The 18,793-nt window shown below is 40.0% G+C and overlaps 2 protein-coding genes across 5 annotated transcripts in view; one reads left to right on the top strand and one right to left on the bottom strand.

Moving 5' to 3' along the window:
* Nucleotides 1-4,541, top strand: part of PKD1L3 (polycystin 1 like 3, transient receptor potential channel interacting) — a 55,911-nt gene extending 51,370 nt beyond the window's left edge. Inside the window, 4 exon segments of the mRNA XM_029924227.1 lie at nt 441-542; nt 2,530-2,652; nt 3,041-3,164; nt 4,471-4,541. Coding sequence (XP_029780087.1) covers nt 441-542; nt 2,530-2,652; nt 3,041-3,164; nt 4,471-4,541 — 420 coding nt within the window.
* The window catches only part of IST1 (IST1 factor associated with ESCRT-III), a 47,749-nt gene continuing 33,084 nt past the window's right edge, over nt 4,129-18,793 (bottom strand). For 3 of the 4 annotated variants that reach the window (XM_029925171.1, XM_029925174.1, XM_029925175.1), the window contains 9 exons: nt 15,237-15,339; nt 14,651-14,831; nt 13,100-13,187; nt 9,809-9,892; nt 9,196-9,306; nt 8,072-8,275; nt 7,358-7,450; nt 6,337-6,385; nt 4,129-5,500 (listed from right to left, as the gene is read on the bottom strand). In XM_029925171.1, coding sequence (XP_029781031.1) covers nt 5,301-5,500; nt 6,337-6,385; nt 7,358-7,450; nt 8,072-8,275; nt 9,196-9,306; nt 9,809-9,892; nt 13,100-13,187; nt 14,651-14,831; nt 15,237-15,324 — 1,098 coding nt within the window. In that variant the 5' untranslated portion in view covers nt 15,325-15,339 and the 3' untranslated portion in view covers nt 4,129-5,300. The remainder of the gene's footprint in view (nt 5,501-6,336; nt 6,386-7,357; nt 7,451-8,071; nt 8,276-9,195; nt 9,307-9,808; nt 9,893-13,099; nt 13,188-14,650; nt 14,832-15,236; nt 15,340-18,793) is intronic. The other variant, XM_029925173.1, reaches the window with a different exon arrangement.

Genomic DNA, 18,793 nt, shown 5'->3' with positions numbered 1-18,793 from the left:
AAGCCCTCATTCCCAGTGTCTTGTCTTTTCCTAAATGTTATGGTGGCCTTTTAGTCACATTGCCTCCCTGAAAAAGCACTATATGGGAAACCATCAGTTCAGGGTAGCAACGAGTTTTGGAGAAGGCTGAAGAAACCGGTTTTGTATGTAGTTCCATACTTAGATAGTAGTGAGACTTAGATGCTAAAATTCAGCTTATAGGCTGATGTGAAGGTCAAATGAATTGCTATGAAAATGCTATGTAATGGAAAAGGAAATAGGGTTTTGGGGGGGGGGTGTTCTTTTAGGCATAGTGCTTTGAATGGCCATTAAGGCGTTTCTTTGGTTTCCATTCCCTTTGGTTCTGTGTTCGCCTCCTTATCAAGCACCTCAGGAGGGAAAGAACTGAAATCAACTTTATTACTGTCTACCCTCTCCTGAGTGGTCTTTGTCCTTTCCAGTTCAACCTGCTGTTTGGATGGTGCACCTCGGACTACCAAACTTTTTTCTGCTCAGCAGCGACCGCTGGTGGTCTCCTGACGGGAATCTCTCATCACAAGGAGGTAAAACCCCCCATCCTGGTTTTCCTGCAGGATTCTATTTAGTTTATTATAATTAAGGGAAGAATTGCTTACAAAAGCAACTCCTTCCGTGCCACTGCACATTGGGAAAGGGAGTCTAGATCCTTTGCCTTTGCATTTTATGGTGCTATCTGTGGACAACAATTTGAGTGACTGTTATTTTCAGAAATGTGTCATTTTTTAAGCACGTAATCCCACTTTCCTCACTTCTTATATTCTTACCCTTATTGCTAGGACACTAGGCCTCAATTTATGCTCTCATAACCTACCCAGATTAACATTATTTGCTGCTTCTGTCTCAGTGACCCTTTGATGTATACAATGAAGTATACTTTTAAGAAAATTTGGAAGGTGTAATTCCAGAATGAACTGCAATATTTGTTTTGTAGTTAATAAATGCTCATTTCAGACAGCTTCTTATTCTCCCCCTAAGAACTACCAACCCAAGTCTCTTTTCTATTCAGTAGGACTCTTGATCTCAGGGTCAGGAGTTCAAGCCCCACATTAGGTGTGGAGCCTACTTAAAATTTAAAAAACGGATAGAAAAAGAAAAGAAGGAAACCTAGATGAGATTTGGGGCCCTACCATATATAGATTTGAGTAGAATAGAAAAACCTACCATTCAAATTGGTGAATGCAGCCTTCACTCTTGGAACACTATATACTAAAGCTCTTAAGGAAGTAACAATCACAACAATAAGCTTTTGCTAACACCTGCTTTTTGAATGAACGCTTTTTCTGCTTTAATCATAATCATACAATGTGAAGGGGAAATGGAGTATATTTATGGGGGAAAGTATTACAGCACAATCCCAAGTTACATGTTGACCTAGATAGAATAGCTATAATTAAGCACTCTTAAGCAGATAATGTATTGTTACTAGGAAATATTTGGTCATACAGATTTCCATCACAGTGGTATTTATTATAAACATTTATCCTCTAAGTTGTTGGGCTGTTCTGTTTTTTAACAGTACCCTGGTGACAACAGTGAATGAGCCAAATTATCAAGGGAAAAAGTGCATCATTTATTAAAACGAACACAAATTAAAATATTGTTATGGAAACCACTCTAGTAACCCTGTATTTGAGAGATCTCTTTATGCTAAAAAGACTGGCAAAACTCAGCATTTATACTTAAAAAAAATTTTTTTAATGTTTTTACTTATTTTTGAGAGAGAGAGATACAGCGTGAGCAGGGGATAGACAGAGAGAGAGGGAGACATAGGTCCGAAGACAGGCTCCAGGCTCTGAGCTAGCCGTCAGCACAGAACCCAACGCAGGGCTTGAACCCACGAACCATGAGATCATGAAGTAGGACACTTAACTGACTGAGCCACCCAGGCACCCCAGCATTTAATACTTTCAAAGATAACACTTAAAAAAAAAAAAAACAACCAACCAACCAACGAGGGACACCCAAGTGGCTCATTCAGTTAAGCATCTGACTCTTGATTTTGGCTCAGGTCATTATCTTGCAGTTCCTGAGTTTGAGCCATGCTTGAGATTCTCTCTAAATAAATAAAAAGGAAAACTAAAAAGCCAGTTTTTATGGTTAAGCTGGCAAACTTTATTAGAATGCTCCTGTGTGTAGAGGTCTCAGAACGGTAGAGATGGTTTTATGAGTTCTGATCGATTTATTTTTTCAATATGCTTTTGCTTCTCCAAGCCTCCATGTTTATATTTTCCAGAACTGCCGAAACTCACATGGGTTTTGAATTAGAGTGCCATTGTGACTCACCTGTTTACCTGTGAGAGCAGTGAAGTCCGTTACTTTTATCCCCACAGACTCTGTCATTCTTGCTCTTCTGTCCACTCGAAAGCATTTTCCTTTTTAATAGTTTTGCTTCTCCAAGTTTCCACCAAATATTTTATGGGACTATGTCCTAAACATAAGCATGTAACTTATATTTTTAAAGGAGAAATGAAACTGAGTCTTTAAACTCAAAGTTTTATGGTCTCTTTCCAGGTTGTTGCTTCATAGCCAATCCTGGGTTCTTTTCTGATCTTCACTAGTGTCCTCTTGATGGTACTTGTGATCCTTAACCTTTTTCTTTCTGTCATCCTCATGGCCTTTGGTTAAAGAAAGTCAGTCCCTTGGGGTAGGTAGGTCTGGCTCAGTAACTCAAATATAAATGTCATGATTCTTGTAGCGCAGGAAAGCGGAATTGTTGCTGCTCTTCAAATTATAGATGGACATAATGCACTGTATCAGCATATTCCCTTTATTAGTCTCCACAGCTCTAAGCATTTTTAGAGGAAACCCAGTTTATCAAGACTACATTGTGCTCTATAGCCACTGTCCTATAAATAGCTGGTCCTCAACTATTTAGCAGAAATACTCCAATGCCTGACAGTAAATCCTAAAAGGAAACAGTATTACTATTATACTGTATTTTTTAATATCTTTTGGTACTTTTTCTCTCCAACATCAGCACCAATTGTAATTTCCTCACTTTTCTCCTTGTGTCTTTGACCAGACTCTCAGAGAAGGTGCACTGATAGATACGGTGCTGCAGACAGTTTGCCAGGAATCGAGCGGCGCCATAACACAAGAGCAAATGGCCATGATAGCAATGGGCATTAACACTGGAGTTTTAAAAGGTAAACTATCTTAATTGTTACTTCCTAGCCTGGCTTATTACTACTCAGAATATTATAACTTACCTTTGCATGGCACAGTTTAGAAAACTATCGATATTTATAATACACTGTTAATTTTGTAAATCACTGAGGAATCAAAATCTCCCATGGCTACAAGTTCTTATGCTTACAGATCACTGTCAGGAAAGTGTTAAACTGTAAGCGTGATACAGAATAATCCAGCTCTGCTCCCAAACAGCAAGTAAAAGAACACTCATCACCAATGTTTCAGCATGGCTGTGGGCAAATATAAATGAATCAGAAGTGAACTCACAGCAGCTTACTTTTTAAAAAAAAGTTTATTTTTGAGAGAGACAGAGTACAAGTAAGGGGAGGGGCAATGAGAGGGAGACAGAATCTGAAGCAGGCTCTGAGCTGTCAGCACAGAGCCCAACAGAGGTTTGAACCCACGAACCATGAGATCATGACCTGAGCTGAAGTCAGACACTTAACTGACTGAGCCACCCAGGCTCCCTGACAGCAGCTTATTTTAAAGATAAAAGCATAAAATTTGGCTAATGGGGATCCCTGTCCCAGAGGAGTAACCAAGCAAATTCATAAATATTATCTAGGCTTAAATACAGAAGCTGAGCAGCACCTGGGTGCCTAAGTCAATTAAGCGTCTGACTCTTGATTTCAGCTCAGATTGTCATCTCATAGTTCTTGGACTCAAGCCCCATGTTGGGTTCTGTTGTGACAGTGCAGAGCCTGCTTAGGATTCTGTCTTCTTCTCGCTCTGCCTGTCCTCTGTTCTCTTACTCTCTTGCAAAAATAAACATTTAAAAAAACCACACACACACACAGAGATTGAAATGGCTTCTTGCTGCTGCAGATATCCATGTTACCCAGGGAACCTGCTTTAAACACTCTCCACTAAAATCCAAATATGTACCTCACTGTTTAACCAACCCAGTGGAGAAAGCAAGGCACAGAAATTTTAACTTTATTACCAGCTACTGAGCTATGAGATACAAACCAATCAAAAACACTGAAATTGCTTGAAACAGGTATGTACATTACACTACACATAAGCCAGAGTCCTACCTTCTGATCCCAAAACCATCCCTCTGGGGAAGGATAGCCTCACCTATGGGGAAAAGGAGCACGTTAAGTTACAACAGTAATAGTCTCATCCATCAAAGAAAGTAGTGAACAACTACAGCCACATTTTTTATGGGCACCAAAAAACGTATCTAAAATCGGCCTTTAAAGGTTCTCTTAATCATAAAGTTTTCAAATGAAAACAAGAACCCCTTTTCTCCTGCAGGCATTCCAGCTCACTACCCAAGAGACTTGAGTACTTCTATTAAGGCAACTGGAAGCCCACTTTATCCTTGAATGGTGACTTATGCCCAGCATGTGACTTATCCTTTGTATGCCAGTAAATGCAATCCAACAGAACATGCTACGGGGGGAAAACGGGAATTTATGCAGTGCTGCCCTCTGATAAAGGGGGGAACACAGCAGTCAAAGCAAAAGGCCACAGAGGGCTCCCTGAGAATCCAGCAGAACTAGGAGAAGCCTTCAACTTTCCAAATAAGCTTTGCAACTGGATCCAGGTAGAACAGTGCCCTGCAGCAAGGAGTAGTGTATATGCCAATGAGAGGACCCAGCTTCCAAAGTCAGTCTCTCTTCCCATTCAGATCACACCTTTGCCTTGATTCTTGCTCATCACAAATCCCTCTGTACAGAGGGGTTTGTTTCTAAGTCTAGAACTTCAGCACAGGACTGAGAGACTTCATGAAGTATTGTCCTCTGTGTCCAGTCATCTTTGGCAGCTCTCCTTAGAATGCTTTCACCTTTTCCCTGTGGAGGGACAGAAGGACAGGTGATGGGAGAACCTGGGATCACACTCAAAGGAGATGAACAAGCAGGGCTGCCTAGGCTGTTCTGGCCTCACTGTCTCTAATTGTTAGTCTCTTAAGAGCAACAGAGAACTGGAAAGCAGCAGAATTTAGAGCAGGAAGAGAGCCCAGAGGAAAAGTGTGCTCAGTGATGGTTAAGAGGTGAAAAAGAATTTCATGGAGATTCTTTGTTACAAGGAGAAACAGTGCAGTCTCAAATCCCACAGCCTGGAAGTTGCCTGGTTTAAGAGATCTATGTTTTCTTTTTTAACTCTTCAAATCTCCGGGAAAGATCATCAAAGTCAATGTCCTCAGATGCTGAGGTGTTGGCACCAGCAGAGGCAGTTGGCAGTGTGTCTGGCACAGACGGCAACTCTGGTAGTACAAAGTTGTCACAGGTGTCCACAGGTCTGGAAGGGGGCTTTGCAGAGGCTTCCGGCTTGGGCCCAGGACCTAATTAAATGAGGGTAAGGAGCACAGTGTTACAAATGCCAGAGAAGTGGCTCAGATCCTCAAAGTCCACAATCCCCTTTGGCAGAAACAATAAAATAATAATATAAAGATCAATAAAAATTTTCAGCACAATTAATATCTACATTTCCTTAATACAGTTGAATCCTATCTACTTTACTTTCCTATGGTAAGAAAAAAGATAAGGGGAAATTCAAGGTGTGGTTATGAGACTAGGTACACAATGCATTCTCTCAGATTGTCCCCATAACAACAAAGCCTAAGGGGTAGCACTAAAATTGTGTTGTAATGAGCCACTCTTTAAGGTTTAGGGGAAGAAAAACTTTATAAAGAATATGAATGGTTTAATGTAATAGAATCTGAATTTCTAGTCTTCTATCTTGTATTTTACAAGTTAAAATCATCCCCCACTCTACCTACTGTATGTTTCCATTTATAGAAAACGCAAACTTCTAGTTTTAGAAAATAAGAACAATGTTTGCCTCCAGGGTAGAGAGTGGACTGGGAAGGAACATAAGGGAACTTTCCAGGGTGATGGAAACTTTCTACACCTTACTGAAGTCATTATTATATAAAATCAGAACTCATCAAAATATATACTTGTTTCAGAAACAAGGAACTTGGAAGATTCTCTAGGCCAGAAAGGAATTTTCTTTATGGGCAAGAGAAATCCTGAGTTCTATTTTTGTCACACTACACCCGGGAAAAGGACAGGGCATGTGGGTAAAATGCCATGGACGTGAAATCTATCTGAAGTGGAAGCAATAATGAGAAAACAACAAAAGGTTCAGCACTGAGGGTTTCTGACTCACACTCACCAACAATCTGTGCAGAAGAGACATTCTTATCAGCATTAATGTCATCAACCTGAAACATTAAGTATTATTACTAGGGGAGAAAGCAATGGCATTACTCAAGAAAGTACTGATACTGGTATAAGCCCTTCTGTTTGCCAAAAGCTGAGCAGAAGCAACAGAACCGCTCCAAAGAAACTGCCCCTCCACCCCCTATACTCTCTTCTGACCTTCCAACTAGATAGATCTTGGTGGTTAAGAATTTCTCTTCTTAACCACCAGGAAGAGAAAAAGGAAATTCTTACCACACCATAACACCTCTCTTTAATACCTTCACCTTCTGGACAGAGATAAAGCACTAACCCACTGAATTCATCTCCAAGAACCAAGTCCTCAAATACTGAAGATCTTCTACCTCATTCCTAGAAACAGTTGTGGGCAATGCTTCAATGCATGCAAGACCAAAACTTAAGAAAAACCCAGGCCCAAGGGAACACTAAAGAAATTCAAGAACAAGAGGATCTCCCAGCAAACGCCATACCAATTTGTTTTCTCTGTAATTCCTCAGATGAAAGGAAATAGGTCTCATAAGGCACATACTAGCTGAGGACACAACGCTGACAGAAAAGGAGCCCTCTAATTTGGAATCAAAACTATGTAACCACCAACAATTCAAGACATGATTATCATGTCTAACAAGTTTTACCTACAAAACTAAAATGTAAAATTAGTGCTATCAGCTGAAATTTACTAACTGGACACTTCTATTTAAGACAAAAAAAGACTAGGCAAGTGCCCTACTAGAACTTTCTAAGAGACCTTCAGCTCGTTCCTGATTCCTGGCTTAACTGCAGACAAAGCATTGCTACCAATGATGCTGCCACAGCCGCCACCATCCAATTTCCAGGGTAACATTAAAGCAACACAAGAATCCAAAGCAAGAGCAATGATGGTACTAGGAATTGATCAAAACTTTGCCTTCCCTGTGCTCTCTCTTCATGGGAGTCACTCTCCTGCTGCTTACAAAAGAGGCTCAAGCACTTACAGATTCATACGATGGGGGAGTTGCTGGTATCTGAGGTGGATGAATATTGGGAAAAGCCTGATAAGTCCCCACTGGCAATCCATTGAAATCTGACTGCAAGAGGAAAAAAGCAACATCAGAGACATGGCCCCAATTTGCGATTTCTGAGGTTTGTCATGGGGTAAGAGAGAAATAACTATATATAATCACTGTAAATACTCGATACATATTAAATATATACATATTTTCAAGAGCCCTAAAAGAGAATAAAAAATGCCCAGGATTCCAGATCTCTAAAAATCTACAGCCAAAGACTAGTCTTCAAATTACTAAATTAACTGCTTCCATGTCTTTAAGAGAAGATTCTAATCAGACTTTCCTATTACTAGTAATGACCTTCACCTTCTTGTCTACAAAAAGGTATTTCCACCTGGTAATAAGCAGTATTCATTTTTGGAAAAAACTAGTATGGCTGCAGTAGGTCCCAAAGGTATATACCAGTAAACCTATATTGAAAGGTTTCTCTAACACCATTTCTCTGTACTTTCCCACATCGACTACAGACAAACCAAAAGACTTTCTCCAAGTCCCAGAATTTTTTCCCCATAATATGATCACTAATACCAAATGCTCTTACTGCTCAATCTTGACAACCTACAACTTTTGTGTGTATTCATACAGTCAATGTGTCCTCTTCTGTTTAGAGTTTATATCCACACTTATATATATACTTACTGGTCCCTTTGGAAGTGGGTATGAAAAAGGAGTACTTGGAGAGGGCATGGGCATAGGCATAGGCATAGGCACTGTTCCGTCAGGTCCACCAGCTGGCACTGCAAAACCACCCCCTCCTCCTCCTCTGCCAGGGCCCCCTTTCTTCACATCATCTGTGAATCCAACATCAATAAGATCGGTTTCTACCCCAGGAGGAGCTTCTGCCTGAGAAGAGAGAAACCCATATCATTAACCCACATTGCAGGCCAGGTCCCCCCGAAGCTGACTCCAAGATGCAGATCAGCATGGAGGAGGTTTACTGGAGTGGTTTCCTGGGATAAAGACTTGTGGGGAGTGAAGGAAGCAGTGCTGGGCAAAGGGAAAAGCTGGGCTGCTGTGCGGTCACAAGGACTGCTCAGTCAATTCCTTAGGGAGCTCTGGAGCTGGGATGGGCCTGCAGCAGGTGCCTTCGAATGGGGCAGTCTAAAATCCCAGTTACTAAATAGAGGCTGCCCCAAAGGAAACACTTTGGATCAAGCAGCTTTCTTCTGAAAGCCACTGCTGAAGGAGCACTCAGCTGTGTATGAGCGCTGGTCATTAATACTGTCAGGGGCTGGGAGGATAAGTGCTTTTATCCTGAAGTGTGTCTATTTGGGATGGGGGAGGGCTGACTGAGCAGCATGCTAAAGTACGCACTACACCCCACCAACCTTAACTCAGTGATTACTACTTGCACTGCTCTTATACTATAAGCCTCTTCAGGACAGTGACCTTGTTTTTAATCTCTGTATTTCTGGGCACTGTCTGGCATAGCGAAGGCACCCAATAAATGTTTCAGGATCCTTTCTGGGTCTTGGAGCATTTCTTGCTTCAATTCTGTGAAATTCATTGAAAAGCAACAATGCCATTTTGTATTTGTATCAAAGTTTGTACCTTTTCAAAGTGCTTTCATCATTCATCTCATCTGATCCTTAAATACTCTCTGAGAAATGCAGGCATATTTACTGTTACCCAAAACGGCACAAAGCAGAGAAAGGCTTACACTCCCACACACAAACTTCAGTGCAAAGACTATGGTTTATGTTTTAAGAAAATTATATCCAGAGATTCATTTCCCTTTGTACTCTGAAAGACTCTAAACTTACCATGACCACAGAATCAGGCTCATAGGGCACATTGTAGTTCTTGGCAATTTCAATCAGGTATCTCTCCACCAGGATTTTGGGTGGAGCTTCCACACTCAGTTTGTGCATTAGCTGTAAGTTAAAGACCCAGGGTTAACATCTAGACCAACTAGTCTTCAGCCTAACGTCTTACTTTTAAACTTTGTTCCTTTTATATTATATGTAAATGGAGAAAAAAGCAGTTCAGAGCAGTTAAATGATTTGTTTTTTTGGTCATGAGACATATTAGAAAATCCAGGCCTCTTTCATGTTCTCTGGTTACACATGACCCAGGTGCTAATGAGACGGACACCCTTGCCTTCCACATTTAAATTTATCCACTTCTCTCCTTGCTTCTACATCCACAAATCACAAGGGGCACAAAAGACAGGGGGACCTCACAAACAGAAGTTTAGGAAGAGGGTAAGGGGCTGACGGCACTGCCAGCCTATAAGCCTTCTCAGCCTCACTATGAAGTATGCAACCCTAGATTGACTCAGACATATAGCAGGACCCACTAGAATCAATGCAGGCAACAGGGTAATGTGCCCACAACCCTGTCTACTGCACGATGTTTAACCAGTATGTTCATTACCCTGTCATTTACAGTTCCAATCTGGTTGGTCCTACATAACTTGCCATATTCCTTGCTATACTTGGCACAGAGCTGATCAGCAACCTACAGAGGGGGAAAAAAAAACAGTAAATAAAAGTGGAAACCATTCCTATAAGCTGCTTCAAACTTCCTCCTATTAATAGTAAACATGCTTCTTTTCACTACAAGAATTCAAAAAAAACAGGGTCTGTAAATCCTTAAAGGGTACATATTATTCACATTTGTTCATCTAGCCAGTCACTGAGCTGTAACCATGTGCAAAATTCTATTACAAACATTATGATATATGCTATTAACACAATAACAATACCAAACGTTGTTCTTACAGAGCCTTATAATCTGAGGAAAAGTCATTACTCAATCACACAAAGATACAAATGCAGCTGTAATAAATGCCACCAAGGCAAAGTACACCACAGTGTCAATAGCTTTTAACAGTAAAATGAGGTCTGATCAAAAAAAATCAGGTAAGGCTTCCTGAATAAAGTGATTCATGGAGACACGTAGGATAATTGAGAGTTAACAGGGAAGAACGTTCTAGGAAAATGCTGTTGCATGTGCAAAGGCCTCTTACGGAAAAATAGGGCCAATCCTCAAGCTGAAATAAAGTCAGTGTTTAGCCCAAGGGAGTAGTGCGATAGGAAATGAAGTAAAAAAGGCATGTGGGGACCAGAAAATGCAGAGTCATATAGGCCGTATTAGGAATTTTGTTTCTATCACAAGAACAATGGCTACTAAAGGGCTTTAAAGCAAGAGGTAGTGAGAGGACCAGATCTGTTTTTTAATAGAATCCTAAGCTGTTTTGATGGACTGGTGAACAGACCAAAGGAAACCAAAGTAGGTATAGGAAGAAGATTCAAGAAGTTATGATAATAATCCAGGCAGGAGATCACTGGCATTGAAGCAGAGTGGTCCCAGCACCTGAAAACGCAGTGAGGACGCACTCGCTGTTCAATATACAGACCCGGTACAGATGATGTAACTTAGTCATTTGTCTTTTGATAATGGTTTTGGTTGCTTTATACTATGCAGAAATTTTTTATTATATTAATTTAATCACATTGTCTTTCGTGGCCTTTCCCATTATGAGGTTTTTTTAAAAAAAAAATCTAGCTAGTTTTCTTCTAGTTTTTAATGAGTTCATTTTTTTTAAAAAAACATACAAATCTGTTTCATCTTGAATAAATCTTGATATAAAGTAAAAATAAAGGCGAGGTTAAAATGAGACTGAGGTTGGGGCACCTGGGTGGCTCAGTCAGAGGAGTATACGACTCTGGATCATGAGTTTTAAGCCCCATGTTGGGTATAGGAATTACTTAAATAAAAACTAAAAACAAACAAACAAACAAAAAGACTAAAATTAAAAGTCTATTTGAGAAGCAAGTGCCTGACTGGCTCAGTTGGTATAGCATGTATCTCTTGATCTCAGGGTCGTGAGTTCAAGCCCCAAAATGGATGTAGAGCTTACTTAAAAAAAAAAAAATAAAAATAAATAAAAAATAAATAAAAAAATAATTAAAAAAAGAGAACCACTGCCCTCTACTCTCCCATTCCTCTACCCACAAAACTCTGACTTATGACTACCATCCCTACAGGAATAGAATACAAGAGACTGACTCTCTGGGGAGGTTAAACTAAAGGGACCTTGGACTCCAAGCACAGCAGAGAGCAAGAATACTTCCAACATAAAAAGTCAGTCTTCTATAAGAGAAGAATGAGACCTTTGGCTTCTTCCTCCCATGGTTCTCAGAACTTCTGGCTGCCAGCTTATACCCTTAAGGTAGAAAATAGGATTCCTCTCCAAGGGAAATGACCATACCAAGAGAAAAAACCAAGTTCCTGACACTCTGGAGTTTCCTTAAGGGCGGGCTTAAATCATTCAACAATAAAAAGGCATCTGGCAATAAGCCCCACCCAGGCACACAAGAGGTTCCAAGCCATTTTTTTAGTGGCTCATATGTAAATATAATCCAACAGCCAAGAGTAACCAAACTTGCGAAAAGCCTCTACTATAAAATAGTCTAAAACAAAAAGAAGCAAATAATTATAGAAACAAGAAAAGCTAATGAATAATATTCACAGCTATGAAACAAAAACAGACTATAAATACCCCAAATATTAAGAAGAGCTCTTAAACACACACACACACACATGCGCGCGTGCACACGGGAACCTGGGTGGCTCAGTTGGTTGAGCATCTGACTTCACCTCAGGTCATGATCTCACGGTTCGTGGGTTCGAGCCTTGCGTCAGGCTCTGTGCTGACAGCTCAGAGCCTGGAGCCTTCTTCAGATTCTGTGTCTCCCTCCCTTTCTGCCCCTCCACCACTCTCTCTCTCTCTCAAAAATAGACAGGTAAAAAGTTTTTTTTTAAATAAATGAAAACATACAGAAGACAAGGAAAGCTTAAGGGGCATCTGAGTAGCTCTGTTGGTTAATTGTTTGACTCTTGACTTCGGCTCAGGTCATGATCTCATTGGTTTGTGGCTCAGGCTATCAGTGCAAAGCCTGCTTGGGATTCTCTTTCTGCTCCCACAACCCCTCCCTTTCCCGCCCCCCGCCCCACGCTCGCGCTCGCTCGCGCTCTCGCGCTCTCTCTCTCTCTCTCTCTCTCTCTCTCTCTCTCTCAGTTCTTTCTCTCTCTCAAAACTAAAAAAGAAAAAAAAAGAAAAAAGAAGACGGGTCAGTCGATAGGACTGAGACAATCTAGAGAAAAAAAAGACAAAGATGTAGAAAATAGTTAACAACTCAAATGAATTTGCATCCTAGCAGTCAGTACTATATCCCTGTTGTGAGGGGAAGTTTTTAGTTAATGTCTGTCTTTTCTGCTAGATTTTAAGCTACAAGAGTAGAGGCAGTATCATATTCTGCTGTACCCTCAGTGCCACCTCGTTCATAAAATCAACTTGATAAATTTGTGGAATTAATGAGTGAGGCAAAATACATCACCTCAAATTAATGTTAACTTTACTAGTTTACAGTTGGTAAGAACTTTTCTATTTGAATATACTTACATTAACATTACAATAAAAATAGGACAAAAATGAAGGTACACAGTACTTTGCACCTTAAAAAAATTATTCAGGTTTGCAAAACACTGTTCTGTTGCATTACATGAGGGCTGAAAAGAAGGTAGAGACAAATTTACAAAGCCTATTTCAAAGGCAGCATGAGAAGGGCACAAAATATCTGGTCAAAGCAGAAATGACTTACGTTAACCAACCTAACAATATGACAAACTACAGATATCATTGAAACTGGCTGTACTCACTATTTTCAACTCAGCCACTTCTGATTGAAGTCGAGGAGCAGCCCATATCAGTGTGGACACAGATTCAGCCAGACCAGAATCTAGTTCCCTAATTAAGGAAAAATTTAATAAAATTTAACATTCTTAAAAAAAAAACCAACAAACCCTAGCATCTGTATCATATAGTTGATAACCCTGGAAAGCTCTTTCACAAATCTCATTGGATTCTCACAAATTACTCTAGGGTTCCTATTTTACTTTTGGTGAAACTCAAACTAACTAACAAGCCCAAGGTCCAAAAGTCGGGAAATGGCTGAGCCAAGACTCAAAATTAGGCCTTTTGAGTTCAAATTCCTTCCTTTCTTTTCAACAACTATCTACAGTGAGATTAAGCATTCCAGCAAAGCCATTACGAAAAAGGTCCTTGGGTATGTGAGATAGTCCCTTGTGCTAGCTGCCCACATATAGTACAACAACATCAGTATTAATACTTCTGCAAGCTCCCTCTCTCAAAGAGGTGATTTGACTTAGGTCTTCAAAATACCTTATTTCATTACACTTATACAAGATGCATTAAGTTCTAGATACCTCTGGAATACCACTGTGCCTATAGTTAACAATACTGTACTAGGCACTTAAAAATATTAAGAGAGTATAGGGCACCTGGGTGACTCAGTTGGTTAAGCATACAACTTCGGCTCCATTTATGATCTCATGGTTCAAGAGTTTGAGCCCCGCATCAGACTCTGTACTGACAGCTCAGAGTCCAGAGCCTGCTTTGGATTCTGTGATTCCCTCTTCTCTCTGCCCCCCAATTTGTGCTTTGTCTCTCTCTCAAAAATAAACATTAAAAAATTAAAATACAGGTCTGCCTGGGTGGTTCAACCAGTTAGGCATCCAACTCTTTTTTTTTTTGAATTTTTTAAAATGTTTTATTTATTTTTGAGAGAGAGAGAGAGCGTGAGCAGGGGAGGGTCAGAGAGAGACAGAGATACAGAATCTGAAGACAGGCTCCAGGCTCTGAGCTAGTTGTCAGCACAGAGCCCGATGTGGAGCTTGAACCCACAAACCACGAAATCATGACCTGAGCTGAAGTCGGACGCTTAACCAACTGAGCCACACAGGCACCCAAACATCCATCTCTTGATCTCACAGTTCATGACTTTGAGCCCTGCATCAGGCTCTGTGTGGATGATGCAGAGCCTGCTTGGCTTCTCTCTCTTCTTCTCTCTGCCCCTCCCCTACTCTCTCTCTCTCAAAATAAATAAATAAACTTAAAAAACTTTTAAAAATTAAAAAACAAAATATTAGCTTAAAAATAAATAAATTAGAAAATGTTAAGAGGGTAGAGATCTGATGTCATGTACTCTTACTAAAAAAGGGGGAGGAGGGGAGGGACACAAGGAAACTTGGAGGAAACAAATTTTATTACCTTGATTGTGATGATGGTATAGAGGTGTATGCATATGTCCAAACTTATCAAAATGTATGCATAAAATATGTACAGTTTTTTCTATAAGCCATATCTAAATACAGATTAGAAGAAAAAAAAAAAAAGACAAAATATCTTACTTCATAGACTGGATGAGGCCAAACCGAGCCAGGAGCAGGTCACAATAGAGCTCCAGGATCTCCATGGCCTCCACGAGGTAGTCTTCTCGGATGATGTGCTCCACACGGATCCGAGCTCGTTCATCTTTCCCAGCAGCCAGATAGTCAGCAATCTCTTTCCTGGCTTTCTGGGCCAATTCCGCTAAGTCACAAATCGCATCCAGTCACATAGCATCAGTACAGTGGGCCACTTGGCCTGTGGAAGGCTTCCACCCCAACAGAGAGAAATGGATTTCTTCTACAACCTAGCTCACTGTCTCTTAGCAAATCTAGTCCCAACTCATCTAGTTTCTAGAATTTCCTCCTGTCTAGGTGAGAATATTATTTATGTAGCCAGAAATGTCCACCTCAGGAATCACACTACCTATTCCCTGCAACAAAGTGATTCGGTCTAACTTGTCACAAAGGGCAGCAGTAATATATCTAAAGCTTCAAGAATATGGGATCCCTAAGACTTCACAGTACAAGCCTAACAGGGCCAAACATTAGGGTGCTAGAACCTGGTGATGTATTTTGGGAAGTAAAATACAAGGAAATCATGCATTACTTTTTTTTTTCTCCAATAGTTTAAGACGGTTTATGACTAATCTCAAATTGACTCGTAAACGCTCAGCTTTAAATCCAGAGCCCAGCATGCTGTGTTGTTCCTCCTGGCAAAAGAAAAGAAACACAGTTACTACCTCAAGTTGAAATTAGTGCAGAAACTAACATTAATTATAGAAGGATTAGCTGGTATTATAAACCAGAATGGTTTTCTAATAAAGGCAAATAACATAATCTGATTCACATTTCTTAAAGATCACTTTGGTCTGTGTAAAGAACTGACTGGTGGAGGATAATAATAGAAGCAAGGGACCAAGAAGGCTATTCCTGTAGTCCAGACAAGAGCTGGCAACAGCTTAGAATGGGGTAGCTACCACTCACTGGTGAGGATCTGAGATCTTCAAGGTAGAGCTCAAAGACGCTGGCGATGGTTAAAATGAAATATTATACATTGATGGAGGAGCAGGTTGATATAAAACTAAGTAACAGAAAGGCATCCAACTTCTCCCAAAAATCTCATCAGGGTAGTGATGAGAAAAGATTATCAAATTTAGAACCAAACTCAAAAAATATATTCTTCCCTTGGGGCACCTGGGTGGCTCAATTTGGTTAAGTGTCTGACTTTGGCTCAGGTCACGATCTCATGGTTCGTGAGTTCAAGCCCCACGTCAGGCTCTGTACTGACAGCTTAGAGCCCGGAGCCTGCTTGGGATTCTGTGTTTCCCTTGTTCTCTGCCCCTCCCTTTCTTGTATTCTCTCTCTCTCCCTCAAAAATAAATAATAAACATTAAACAAAATTTTTAAAAATTCTTCCCTCACGGCACCTGGGTGGCTCAGTCAATTAAGCGTCCAGCTTCGACTCAGGTCATGATCTCACAGTTTGATAACAGCTAGCTCAGAGTCTGGAGCCTGCTTCAGATTCTGTGTCTCCCTCTCTCTCCTGACCCTCCCCTGCTTGCGCTCTCTCTCTTTCTCTCAAAAATAAATTAAAAACATTAAAAAAAAGAAATAAAAAAAATTCTTCCCTCAATTCCTCAAATTCTCCTGTCCCAGCCTTTGGGGGAAAATAACTAGTACACAGAAATATTAATATTTACTCAAATACAAAGAAATATATGAAGGGGGGTGAAAAGTCCAAGAAAAAAAATTTAAAATTCAACAGAAGGCTATTTACCAAGACTTTCACTGAACAGAAGACTTACAGTCAACAAAACCAGCCCCCTCCACCCACAAAGGAGTGTGTATCATTGCGTATTCCATATTGAGACAGGACAAATCCTATGTTGCTCAATTAATTCTGGACTTGGTGTAACATCCAAACAAAAGCTAGGTCTAACAAAGTAACCAATAAACAGATGAACCAAACAAAATATCCAATGTAAAGAAAAAACACTAGGGATATTTGTCGGCTTGTGCAAAAACCACTAAGAAAAAACATCAGATGTATTTTCCTTTTATAAAAGTATCTCCAGAAGCCTTTACATATTTAATAATTAACCTAAGTCCCAGTTTATAATGGGGCCTGTATGTCATGAAATACCTTGGATCCATTATACTGAATTATGTTCAACCCAGTCAACAAATATTTACTGATTACCTTTACATCAGACAATAGCTAGATGCTAAAGATCTAAAACAATAAAAATAAAAAGGTACAGTCCTTGCCCTCAAAGGAACTTATATTCTATTGGAAAAAACAGCTAAAAGAATCTGGCAACTACAAAACTGGTTAGAACTATGACTTTAGAGTGGTTCTCAAATGGAAGTGATTTTGCCCCATATAGGATATTTGGCCATGACTGGAGATATTCTAAGTTGTCATAATTGGAGGGGATGCTACTGGCATCTGGTGGGCAGGTCCAGAAAGGCAGCTAAAAATTCTATAATGAACATGAAAGCCTGCCACAACAAAAAAATTATCCAGCCCAAGGGGTGCCTGGGTGGCTCAGTCATTTGAGCACTCAACTTAATTTCAGTTCAGGTCACCATCTCCCAGTTTGTGGGATCAAGCTCCATATCAGGCTCTGTGCTAAGAGGGTGGAGCCTGCTTGGGATTCTCTCTCTCTCTCTCTCTCTCTCTCTCGCTCTTGCTCTCGCTCTCTCTCTCTCTGCCCCTCCCCTACTCGTGCAAATGCTCTGGTGCGCTCTCTCAAAATAAACAAACATTAAAAAAAGAAACAGAGATTCATGCACAGACTTTTAAACAAAAATATTTATCAACACATTTTAGGACCAAAAAATTAGACTAATGAACCATATGAAAAAATAATTAATATTGCTTATTAAACTATAGTACATTTATGCTGGATTTTTACATACCCACTAAAATTTTTAAAAACATATTTACTGAAGTGAAAATATATCAACAATATTAGTTAAAAAGGCAGAACTATATATATGAAGTATCACCTTAAATTCTGAGTTTTAAAATGTTTTTTAAATTTATTTTTGAGAGAAAGAGAGACAGAGACAAAGTGTGAGTGGGGGTGGTGCAGAGAGAGACAAACACACAAAATCCAAAGCAGGCTCCAGGCTCTGAGCTGTCAGCACAGAGCCCAATGCAGGGCTCAAACTCACAGACCACGAGATCATGACCGGAGCCAAAGTCAGATGCTTTTAACAGACTGAGCAACTCAGGAATCCCTAAATTCTGAATTTTAAAAAAGCACATATACATACATATAGAAAAAAAACGAACTAAAAAGGAAAAAAATGTAATTATTACTATATGTAAACTATTTTCAAACCCAATGAGTTTACACTAACAGAGTTAATATTAAAAACAAGGGGCACCTAGGTGGCTTAGTCAGTTAAGTGTCCAATTCTAGAATTCCACTCAGGTCACGATCTCATAATTCATCAGTTTGAGCCCTGCAGCAGGCTCTGTGCTAGCAGTGTGGAGTCTGCTTGGGATTCTCTCTTCTTCTTTGCTCCTCCCCAGCTTGCTCCAAGTAAATACATTAAAAAAAAAAAAAACCCATCTCAGGAAGCATAAAATTTAGAATTGCTATCAAAAATAAGTAATAATATAAAGTCATTTGTCTCCTTAGGAAAAAAAATATTGGGGAACCTGGGTGGCTCACTTGGTTGAACGTCCAACTCTTAATTTCAGCTCAGGTTATGATCTTGCAGTTCGTGAGTTAGAGCGCCATATTGGGCTCTGTGCTATCAGCACAGAGACCACTTAAGATTCTCTCTCTGCCCCACTCCTGCTTGTGCTCTCTCTCTCTCAAAATAAATAAATATTTAAAAGAGACAAACCATAACTCATCAAAAAACATGAACAATCAAGATCACCTCATCATAAGTGGAACACGTGGAATCTGGAAAAGACACTCTTAAATTCACAGATACAGAGAACAGACTGGTGTCTACCAGAGGTGGTGTGTGTGTGTGTGTGTGTGTGAAAAACTACAAAGGAAAGTAAGTATGGTGCATTACTGAGCAACATGCTTACAACTATCTAGTAACTGATGACCATCTCCTTTAACAAACACTAAAGAGAGAGAGCATGCATACCATGTGTGAGCCTGTGACAAAGAGCTAATGCAAGAAAAGGAG

Source organism: Suricata suricatta, chromosome 16 (assembly GCF_006229205.1).
Source record: "Suricata suricatta isolate VVHF042 chromosome 16, meerkat_22Aug2017_6uvM2_HiC, whole genome shotgun sequence".
In the NCBI taxonomy this organism is placed as follows: domain Eukaryota; kingdom Metazoa; phylum Chordata; class Mammalia; order Carnivora; family Herpestidae; genus Suricata; species Suricata suricatta.
This window is presented reverse-complemented; position numbering and strand designations above follow the sequence as displayed.